The sequence below is a fragment of the Tachypleus tridentatus genome, chromosome 1 (assembly GCF_004210375.1).
Source record: "Tachypleus tridentatus isolate NWPU-2018 chromosome 1, ASM421037v1, whole genome shotgun sequence".
Taxonomy (NCBI): Eukaryota; Metazoa; Arthropoda; class Merostomata; order Xiphosura; family Limulidae; genus Tachypleus; species Tachypleus tridentatus.
This window is the reverse complement of record NC_134825.1, coordinates 75855020-75867274: the sequence shown is the minus strand read 5'-3', so window position 1 is coordinate 75867274 and position 12255 is coordinate 75855020. Positions and strand designations below refer to the sequence as shown.

General features: G+C 34.1%; 1 protein-coding gene across 1 annotated transcript in view; it reads left to right on the top strand.

Annotated features, from left to right (window-relative positions):
- Positions 1-2214: 2214 nt before the first annotated feature.
- LOC143232568 (pleckstrin homology domain-containing family G member 5-like) overlaps positions 2215-12255 on the top strand; it is a 74698-nt gene continuing 64657 nt past the window's right edge. The window contains exon 1 of the mRNA XM_076468160.1: positions 2215-2666. Within this exon, the coding sequence (XP_076324275.1) occupies positions 2565-2666 (102 nt within the window). The 5' untranslated portion in view covers positions 2215-2564. The remainder of the gene's footprint in view (positions 2667-12255) is intronic.

Sequence of the window (12255 nt, the reverse complement as noted above, 5' to 3'; positions counted from 1 at the left end):
ATTATAACGCCCTCACGGATGAAAGAGTGAGCATGTTTGGTGTAACCGAATCCGAACCCGCGACCCTTAGATTCACTCACCATATATTATTAAACTTTGTTTTGTTTTTAACAATGTCGAGTAGGCTTAGAAATTACATTTTCTTACTCGGGTAGATAATAGTTTATTTATACTGAACGAATTGCTTTGGTTAATTACCTCATTCATTTCACATAAAAAGAAAAATTAATGTAGATTAATTTGTATTCATTTTCTATTGATTTGTTCATAATGGGTTTTGTATGATAAATCTTATAATTCAAAAATACAAGATATAATTTGTTAGTTACATCTTTAATGAAAGTATTGAAAGTTTTGTTCAATTAGAAAACTTTAAGTCTTAGAATAAATTAAATAATGCTAAGATATAGTTAACTAGTTTCTTTTTATTTCATGACATATATGTATTTCTCAGTTGTTACGTATTATAATTTATTTCGGACGAGTTTCTGAAATATTGTTATGCATGTCACCAGACATTTTAATTTTAATCTAGTAGTTAACTGTTAATATGCATCAAATTTGTGTTATTTGTCAACAAGACTGATAAACACAATTTACTTTTTTAACACAAATATATATTTTAATATACAAACAAAAAAAATATAATTTATAATAATGATTATTACTAATAATTATTACAAATGATAGCTTATGTACAACAGTTTTACAAACTTACAGACAATTCTGAGTCTTATATCCAGTCTAGAACTGAATACTTTATCGACGATTTAAGTCCACGACGAACAAATTAATTCTGAGTTGATGTTGTCACACATCTCACTTCAGCTAGGTCGCTGTCGTTTCTTGATTGGCTTCATACCACTTACCGACGAAGATATTTAATATTTTAATAGAAATTCTAACGTCTGAAATAATTCACTGAAGTTGAACGTTTTATAATGTTCGAAATGTGTAACGTTCCTGGTCAAATTCTATAGTTTTTCGATTAATAGACGCTAATCACACTTATAGCACACCAACTGCAGCTGCCCAATAATATTCTTCTTTTGGCGCGTTGCTTTTATACAAATCACGTGTGTCTCTAGAACCTTCACCAAAGTTCGCTTGCAACAATAATCTCGCGTGTTTTCGAAAACAAATATTGTTGCTTCTCACTTTTAAGAATTCTCTACAAATTTCGAGAACAGGCGGGACTTGCGCAATACACAGTCACGAATATATGTCGCATGCAAAAAGAAAACTACGCAGAAACAAACGTAGGCACTAAAATAAGTGTACAATGGTATATCCATTGCAGGTTGTATTAATGAAACTTGGTAGTGCTGTACAATTAGATTCAAGAACTAAATCCTATAAGAATAACATGCGTTACTTTCAGTTTTTTTTTTACATCCATCCTTGTGGGGTGTAAAAATTCCAAATTGTAAGTTATCAACCTTTATTTATACTTATTTGGAGTTTCTTTTCTTTTCTGTGAACAAAGATATTTAAATTTGTTTAATACTGGATCCGTCATTGTGATCAAAGCAAAGAATGAGAACAGTAATTTTTTCTCAACGTATAAATAAATTAGACATTCGACTTTATTTGTCCATTTAGCAGTTATTTTGACTTTGTTGTATATGTCTCGATATTATTTAAACGACCTTGTGAAGCTATAAGGTTGAAGTAAATTATTACATATTGGAGAGTCCTTTATTTAGGGAATCAAAATGATTGACAGTTATTAGCCATCGATAATCTATTATTTTGGACATTAACAAAATTATTCCCGCATAATTGCAAAGAGTCAGTCAGAAATGACAAATGTCCATTACGTGGTTTATACGTGAACATACTTTAGTTTACACTTCAACTCATTCTGCTGAGCTATTTATTAATCATAAGAAACATTCTGCGGAAATCATTACTTCACTAGGATGAAATTTACTGCTGTTTTCTCTTATAGCTACAGTTTAAAATGAAGTTCACGCGTCGTAGAATATTTTCCATTGACGTTTGAGCTATTTCTGAAATGTTCACTGCTCATTCAGGAAGTACTTCCTCTTACGCTTGCAAATCCTTTATTTTCTGTATTTTTAATTTCCTTTTAAACATTTAAAGTTTAAACGCACGAAATGGTTTGGCGTGATCACGAGACGCGATATACCAAGGCTATATCTCCTGCGAGCTACCGTCGCTGCTTTCGTACCAGTCTTGTGACGTCTAACATTTGGCTAACAACAGCTCGCGCCAGTTTGTGTTGACTTACGACAGCGTGCAGGTGTTAGCTTGATGTTGCACTATTTGAAAACAACTGTTAGTTCCTCTGTATTTAAGTTGCCACAGGACCACGACCTCTTTGAGACTGTGACAAAACCTAATTTGCATGTATTTATCAAACCGGGTGATTTGATGCTGAATGGATCACTGGCACTGATCTATTTTCAATCAAATTTTTTTCTTGTGTAGCAACGGACAGTTTAGTAGCAGAAACAATTTCGTTGTCAAGGGGTTTTTTCGGGCGGGAATGGGACAGATTAGACCATCCCAAGCCTGAAAAGAGCCTACTTTATCTTTTCATGCAGCTTCGGCGCCGTTACAGAAAATTTAACATGTTGAAGAGGGTTCATTCCCATATTAAAGTTCGCAAGCCGGCGTTTCTAGATGTTGGTCTATCGGCGGTAAGTTTCTGACAGAGCCACATGTCACGCTGTTTCAATATTTTCTGTTAATCTTAGGCATCTGTGCATTTTGTTTGTAGATTGTACACGTTGATGTTTTATATCACCTACAAGTTATCTAGACAAATTAAGAAACCTTATTATAGTTTTTAATCATCCTAAATGTGTGTGTGTTGAAGATTTACTTGTACTGAAAATGTCTCTCAATGGGTCAGAGGTAAGCTTGCGGACTTACAATGCTAAAACATCCGGAGTTAGATTCCTCACGGCGGAGAGAGTGCAGGTACACCATTGTGTAGCTTTACACTAAACAGATGGCAACGCCAAAAACAGTCTATTAAAAGTATAAAAATGTTTTAGTAGTAAACTATACTATTTATATCAAAATGATCTAGAGGCTCAGTATGTACAGAATAATTTAAAATAATTAATATATGCTAGTTACACCATTATAATATTAAAATTTAGCGTTATGAACGGTTCACGGTTATCTTTGCATTTTGGGGCCATCGATACACTATAAGAGTCAAGTCACATGACTTGGTAAGACTAGAGTAGCTCAAGAGTCGCTGTTGGCAAACTGCCTTGAATCCAGTTAGTTCGAAATTACACACAAATAGGTCTTTATGAGAATTTGAAAACAAATACTATACATCTAGCATCGTATCTGGAACAACATTTATCCTTTTTTTAGGTTAGTTTGAAGAACTTGTTTATTTAACGTGCATTAGGCTTAAAAAACTTGCAAACTATTGTGAAACTTCTTCAAACTAACCTATAAGTGAAAGTAATACACCTAGTGATATACCAAGGTAACTGAATACCCTCAAATATCTTACTGGTACATATATCAGTGTTATCCAGCAGCTCCTAGTCTTCTCTTTACCAGTAACGTACATACAATAAATCTTTGGGAATATGAAATAACACTAATTAATTTCTTACTTAGAGCATAAAATGGGTTTGATTGAAATATGTCTTTGAGTACTTTGTGTCTAAGAATGATACTAGAAGAATCGCCAATGGTTGCAAAACGCCTCTGTTGATATAATGTGCCCTGCATCTCTCAGAAAGGCTGGTATCTTAAATACTGAATCTCATAAATTCAACAAATTTCATTTCTTCTGGAAAACAAATATTGGTTTCGAATGACATCCAATTTTACTGTGTTTATTTCTTTAGCTGTACAGTTTTATTTTTTCGAAATCAGAGAATTGAGGACAGTGTTTGGTTATGGATAGGATAAGTATGTTTTCTACATTTGCAGAGATCTTCCAAGTTCAGGAACTATCAAAGAGAAATAGACAATTGCTGCCAGGTTTTCTATAAGGCCACTCTCTCTACTCAGGTTTTTTTTAACGGCATGGCACTTGCCCAATGCTTTTCTGAATTGAACAGAATTTTTCTTGACAAAAATTGCTATTCATGGTTTCAGACGAAACGTCAAAATTAGAACAGTTTAGCTAATACATTTTGGTATTCAGAGTTTTGTCGGGCACACCTAAAACTAAATTTTAATGTACAACTATTCACACATTTTTCAGCTGAAAGAATCAGTCCATCGAAACGAGAAAAGCAGAAATAAACAAATATCCAGTTAACCTGTAGTTAATTTGTTCACGGCCCGGCATGGGCAGGTGGTTAGGAGCACTCCACTCGTAATCTGAGAGTCGCGGGTTCGAATCGCCGTCACACCAAACATGCTCACCCTTTCAGCCGTGGGGGCGTTATAATGTGATATTCAATCCCACTATTTGTTGGTAAAAGAGTAGCCCAAGAGTTGGCTATCGGTGGTGATGACTAGCTGCTTTCACTCTAGTCTTAACTGTTAAATTAGGGCCGGCTAGCGAAGATAGTCATTGTGTGACTTTGCCAGAAATTCTAAAAACAAACAATACTTTTATCACTGGTTTTCTAAAGCAAAAAGAAGTGAAACTGACATTTTTCTAATATTATATCTTAAGTCGCATTGCTTTTCTTTTCACAGTAACAGGTAATGGAAAAAAACTAAGGTTTAATAATATACATACCTACGTATGATCAAAAATAATTTTGACAACAATATACGGCATGATCAACCTACGTACGATCAAAAATAATTTTTTACAATATACGCAGAAATATCACAGCTTTTAACTTACATATGTCACTTGCTGCGTTCATGGACCAGGCGTATGTTCCACAGGACTGTGTTATTTAGGTAAACAGTGAAGCTTCCTAGTGTCTTCTGCGGTTAAACAATGCAACTTCCTGTTGTGTTATGCAGGTAAACTGTTCAGCTTTCCATTGTGTTATGCAAGTAACTAATGCAACTTTTTGTTGTGTTATGCAGTTTAAAAACGTATTGTTAAGTCACGAGATATGTTCTTATTCATACAGTATTTGCATACTCTTACAAACACGCATTAAAAATTATTAAAGATTTTTACGTGTCGTACCTTAGTCAAAATTAAGTAGAAATTTGTTGACCTTCTTCTATTAGATATAGGTGTCTCTGAGTCCCTGATCCGATATCCAAACGAGCCACCAGGCTGTAGAAGTATTTATAAATATGAAATAAATATGGATAGCGCGGGCTTATAATGCCAACTTTGTGTTAGCTCATATGGATTAAGCGTGATTGTCTCTTTTTAAATTTTATCATTTGGATTCACTGTGATAGCTTTTGTTAAGTTTTATATGGATTAACTGTGATAGTCTGTTGTTGAGTTTATCATCTGGATTAATTGTGATTGTCCCCTGTCAAGTTTTATCATCTGCACTAATTGTGATTGCCTCTTGTCAAGTTTTATCATATGGATTAACAGTAATTGTCTCTCCTCAAATTTTATCATCAGGATTAACAGTGATTGCCTCTTGTTAAGTTTTAATACTGCTAAGCTTAGTTCTCGTATTCTAGTTTGAGAAGATGTTTGTAATTCTGTCTCTTTAACCGAATTAGAATACGCTTGTACGTGGCATCTCACGTGGTGATGGAATATGTTCGTGTTCGGCTCATCTTCACATTTCCCATATTTAGGTACTTTAAATACTTCGCAGCGAATATTAACCACACAGTTTGTTCTTTTGATTAGAGAGTACTTAAATGATTCTAGTTTATTACCATAATATGTCTTTAAATTTGGAATGTATTTTAAAATCAGACAGGTATAACTTTCTCACTGAAGAAGGGAGATATTATTATTCTACAGTTTGGAGCCATGTGCAATGTAAGAGTGACAGTCAAATTCCATTATTATATTACAGTAGTCCACGAAATGGCAGTTGGTGGTGCTGACAAGTTGCTTTTCTTCAAGTCTATTGCTTCAAAAGTATGGACGGCTACAGCAGATAGCCCTTGAAAAGTTTAGCGAGAAATTCAATGAACAAAATAAGAAATGATTACTGAAACGAAAACGCTATATCCACTTCTTTCCCCCTAAAAAAAATACAAACCATGATTCCTCTTATTTCTACTCAAGGGCAGCAGTTAAGTTTTTATTTTTGTTGTTTGGCTATTTGATTATCTATCTCTCCTCTTGGGGAACAATTCTTAAACAGTTCTATTAATTGAGTGTTAAAGTACAAAAATATAATTTCACTAATTCAAGCCAGAAGCCGAAGTCAATGTTAATGGACTTCATTAACTCAGTATCAAGTAAGGTGTTACTTCGGAATTGGACGATTTTTTCTTCCTGGTTTGTGAGATTTTGATGTGTAAAACATGTTGAATAATTACAACCAACGATCATCTATCTTACTGGCGATGTTGGTACCGAAGACATTTAAAGCCATTCCTACATAAGATCTATATTAGTTTATAAAAAACACCTCAAAATCATGTAGTGGAACGTCAAAGCAATAAAACGTGTGTGCTAAAGATAATATATTACGTTTACATTTCTTTATATTAATTCATGAAAACGTATACAACACGTTTTTTTTTTGGGGAGGTAAAAGATATTTTTCACATCATTCCATTTACCTTGACTCAGTTTGCTCATTCTATATGTCGAACAAACACGTGGTGCACACATATACATTTGGAAGGAGGGCTACACTTCTGCTGTAAGTTTTATGAAATATGGGGACACAAATAGTAGTTTTGGATTATAATTTTTATTCTATTTACCAGAAACAATTTTCGAATAAACATATTTTTGTTGAAATTATAACAGTGATCTGTTAAACACGACTATGTGGTATTATTATAAATACCTATAAGGTGGTATTACAAAAGGAGGTGAGCTAAGGGATCCTAGCATTGGATGTTTGAAACTATTTACTTCCATCAGAATAAAACAAATACAGAAACCAAAAAATATGCCACAAATGCAAGCACATCAGAAAGACATATAAAGTCATTATTAATACATACATCAAGGTGCTGATATCCCACTCTTATCATAAACAACTGATTCCCGTTATTCTAAATAATTCTTGCGATTGTTGATTGAGTAGAGAGAAAAACGTTGCACTCAAGGAAGATCCACAGAATTGTGTTAGTCGTAATTTTGGTCAGATACAGTGCTGTATCCCACAATCATAGATGATCAGGGTCGTGATAATTCTCGTACCTCTGTCAATAGGAAATTAGCTACTATTATACAGAACTCTATATCACCCCTTGACCTTTATGCAATATAGACAATAGAGGCCATAAAACCTGTCTAAGCGAGGACAATATCTTTTGAATGATTTTATTTGGTTTGTTTTGAATTTCGCGTCGTCCCTAATTTAGCATTGTAAGACAAGAGAGAAGGCAACTAGTCATCACCATCCACCGCTAACTCTTGGTACTCTTTTACCAACGAATAGTGGGCTTGACCGTCACGTTATAACGTTTCCACAGTTGAAAGGACGAGCATGTGTGGTGTGACAAGAATTCGAACCCGCGACCCTCAGATTACGGGTCAAGTGCTTTAACCACTTGGCCATGCTGGACTCTCTTAAATGAGCGCTATGGTTATTTATCCTTGGCTATCATGAATACGGGAGGGATAGTTACCATTAGTTACTCCTTTAGAAGGATGAATATATCAGTTTAATAAAGCGATTTAATTTTTTTCTTGTTTTTGGTTTTATTTTGTTTAGACAAAATCTCTGTTTGAACTACATGGTTGTAGTTTGTTTTGACTATTTATTTTATGTTATTATTTGAAATCAAATCAACTAAATTATCACCCTTCATGTGCTTATCCAAATGGTTCTTGTTGTAAAACAACCTTCATGTACATTATAAGTTCATTAACGACCTTTCATTATTAAATTACCTGTCATGCAGGATCTTTGAAAATGCTACAACGTTGTAAGATTATTTGGCAACAATACAGGACAGAATCTTAAGTCTTCGCTCTGATACAGAAGGCCCGGCATGGCCAGGTGGATAAGGCACTCACCTCATAATCTGAGCATAGTGGGTTCGAATTACTGTCACACCAAACATGTTCGCCCTTTCAGCCATGGGAATGTTTTAATGTCACAATCAATCCCACTATTCGTTGATAAAAGAGTAGCCCAAGAGTTGGCGGTGAGTGGTGTCATGTTACAGTTGGTTTTAAGGACTAAAAAAACATTATTTTCAGATTTGAACATACATAAAAGGAACATTGTTAACAACGAAATCCCGTATAAATAACACTTACAGTAACATTTCAAGTCAACGTTGGTATATCATTTTTGTTTATAGTGATATGTAATATTTAACATAAACTTTGAATGTTACTCTTGTAAAAGAATAACAGGATATAGTCGTGTTCACTTGCATAGTGACTTTATTGCCAGATGATAGTTAAAAATTGTGTATATTTTAAAAACTCACTGTATATTTCTTGACGCTAGGATAGCATTTACACAACCATATTTTAGTGTTGTCTTATTACCTCAAGCGCATGCGTATTCGTTTTTGTTTTACAACAACGCACACTTCAAGATAAGATAAAGGATGTTTTTTTGTTACATGGCTTTCATGATTTATCAATACGATGGCTGATGTTATGTGTGTTTGCCTATCCAAGCTACATGGAACTGGACGTAAGAAGAAAGTGACAACTGAAGAGGGTAGTTGCTAATTTCAACAAAAGGATTTGGTGTTCGTTAAAAAAAAAAAAAAAGAGGAGGTGATTTCGAAATTTATACATTTCATGTGAATTTTGCAATAGCCACAGAAAATATATTTTGTTATTTCCACGGTTGAAACAGAATTTTTTGCTTTGCTTTTAAAACACCAAAACAAGTTCGTAAAATCCTTTTCTCTATCAAAAATTGTTATATTTAGGAAATAATTTTGTCTTAAGTTCCCATAGAATTGGCCTGGCATGGCCAAGCGCGTAAGGCGTGCGACTCATAATCTGAGGGTCGCGGGTTCGAATTCCCGTCGCATCAAATATGCTCGCCTTTTCAACCGTGGTGGCGTTATAATATGACGGTCAATCCCACTATTCGTTCGTAAAAGAGTAGCCCAAGAGTTGGCGGTGGGTGGTGATGACTAGCTGCCTTCCCTCTAGTCTTACTCTGCTAAATTAGGGACGGCTAGCACAGATAGCCCTCGAGTAGCTTTGTGCGAAATTCAAAAACAAACAAACAATCCCATAGAATTATTTCCAAATCCAAAACTAATGTTTAAGGAACATGTAGCTGATATTTTATTTTATACGAACTTTTTCATAGTCGTGGGTGATTTTATGTCAAACATCGATTACATGGGAAATACTGCACGCATGCTTGTATTCGGAGTGTAGTTTAATTACAATGTTTTGCTTGTTATGTCAATAACTATCTGATATGTAGCTGTAAGAATAAGTGAAAAGAAGAAAAATTAATAACACAAGAAGCGATGATTATAAAATTATTAGATTAAAATGGGAAAAAAACAATAAAATATAGTTTTTTGTATTCTCAAAGCAAACCAACCTGCCACCTACTGTCAACGCTAAAGGACTGATTTTCACTCTTATAACACATACAAAGCTTAAAGTGCGGAGAATATTTTGTGTCGCATGAATTCGAAGTTGGCTTCTAAAAAACAGAGAGAGAGAGGTAGCTGTTATTTTAATATTTGCACAAAGCTATGCAATGGCTATGTGCGCTATGTCATCGCGGAGAATCGACAAATAATTTTAGTGTTGTGAGTATGTGACTTTGTGCTGATCCACCCAAGGACGAAAAAGATAATAACATTAATAAGAAAATTCCATATTACTGTAAAGTTAGGTATACGAGTCTAATAACTGTTACGGTGTTAAAGACTTTTTTCAGGATGGCGAAGACATGTGTAATGACAAGTATACTGACATACAACGTTTCGGGATATGGTCTTTTGCAGTAGCTACTTTGTCTGAAGAAGGGCACTAACCTGGAATGTTTTATTTAAACTTTATTGAAAAACGAGTAGTTTCATTTGTAGTATGATCGTTTTCTTATGATTTTTTAAAACAGTTTAGTGGTATATGGTATAAAGTTTGCCTTTCAGGTTTTTGCCGGGAGATAATGCTACTAAAACCAGTTAGTATTTGTTTAACATGCAAGATATAACAATAAACAAACAAAGTTTCTGTAATTATATAAGTATCGACACTTACTTGTTTGTGAATGGAAAGGAAACCTTTCCTAGGTTCAAGGTTATTTTGAGACTGTTTCCAGTGTGTTTCTTTAAAACGTAGTCACGTTGCATGAGTTTGTACAAATACGACGCTGAGAAGGTTTCTTGTCAAGCACTTGAAGTGCTTAATGCCGCACGAAAGCTTTTATGCTAATTTGTTTGCAGTTCTATTCATCTTGTCATCAGCAATGATAAAGCTGTTTGTTAATATTGTTTTTAAACAAATATTTTATTGCTGCTAATGTGGTTCATGTAATGAAGATTTTTTTAAACTGTTTAGTGAAATATTTTCTGTGTGCATTTATTTCTATCTTTTAATACTTATGAATATTATTTTTTCATTTATAGTAACGCACCAAACCAGTAGGATTTCAAAATATATCTGAACATAATTAGTGTTTGGTTTTAATTACCAATTTTGACTAGAGTTCTGATTATTCACTACTTAGAAAGTTTTTAGATTGCTGACTCATTTTAACTCTTAAAACTTATTTAATCAGTGATGAAAAGGTTTTGTTTGTTTGTTTTGAAACTTCGCACAAAGCTACTCGAGGGCTATCTGTGCTAGCCGTCCCTAATTTAGCAGTGTAAGACTAGAGGGAAGGCAGCTAGTCATCACCATCCACCGCCACTCTTGGGCTACTCTTTTACCAACGAATAGTGGGATTAACCGTCACATTATACGGCTATGTTTACGCGGGCGTGAACCCGCGATCCTGAATTACGAGTCGCACGTTGGGCATGCCAGGCCGTGATGATAGAGAAAAATATATATGTAAAAACTGCTGGTTTGGGTTGATGAAATATTTTATGCAGATGAGCGAACAACGTTTCGACCTTCTTCGGTCATCGTCAAGTTTACAAAGGAAGAAAGAGGTAACTGACCGGAAGCTGACCACATGTTTGAAAGGGGTTGTGTAACTGACTGTCGGAATGTAGAGGGCGTGCTAAGACGTTTGATTATATTTATTAATATAGTTATAAAGGTGTTTCTTTGTATTAGTTTATTTTGGGCTTGAATTGTTGTATAAGTAAGGCTTCTTTAATTTTGCGTTTGTTTATGTTTGTTTCTTTATTTAGTATTTGAGTGTTTTCTATGGTTATGTTGTGTTTATTTGACTTGCAGTGTTCGAAAACGTGTGAAGGTGACTTTTTATGTTCTTTGAATCTGGTTTCCATTTTTCTACTTGTTTCTCCAATATAGAAGTCGTGGCAGTTATCACATTGTATTTTATAAATAATGTTGGTGTGGTGTTTGTCAGTGTAGTTTTTTACATAGTATAGACCTCAGTTTTGTGCCTGGTTTTTGAATAAATTTGGTATTAACTGGAATGTCATGTTTGTTACTAGTTTTTGCCAAATGTTGGTTATTTTTCTGCTGATGTCGGGAATATATGGTATGCAGCAGTATACGATTTCGTGATTTTTTAATTCGTGGGATATATTTACTTTTGTTGGTTGATTTTGCTTTCTGTCTAGGTGTGTGCGTATAATTTTTTTACGGTTTGTGGAGGAAACTTATTGATGTTGATGAAGTATTGTTTTATTTTATCTGGCGAGCATAGTTTTATGGCTGTGTTTATTTGGTTTTTTAGTAATTATTGTATAGCAATTCACAGAAATTATATATTAGTTTAGGTATAAGCATGGTTACATATATTTGTTGGTATTCTTACGGTTATGATTATTTTGCATTACAAGTAATTATAAAGTGGCAAGTTAAAGTACATGCCTGTATGTCCAATATTGCTATAAGGTTTGAAAGAATTATAAAAATTTCAAAGATGTTGTATTAGACAAGCGAGGACTACAACAACTGTAGTAAAGGATGTTGCTGATTACCATGTGATGTGGAGTATTTTCCTTTTCGAAGAACGCATCTTTGGGTTATATATCACTCAAGTAGGCACACCTTATATTTGTGATGTAAAAACATGTACTTATGTATTAGGTTGTCTAGAAATAAATGTTGGGATGCTTACAATGACATTTAGAAGCTGAATACTGAGT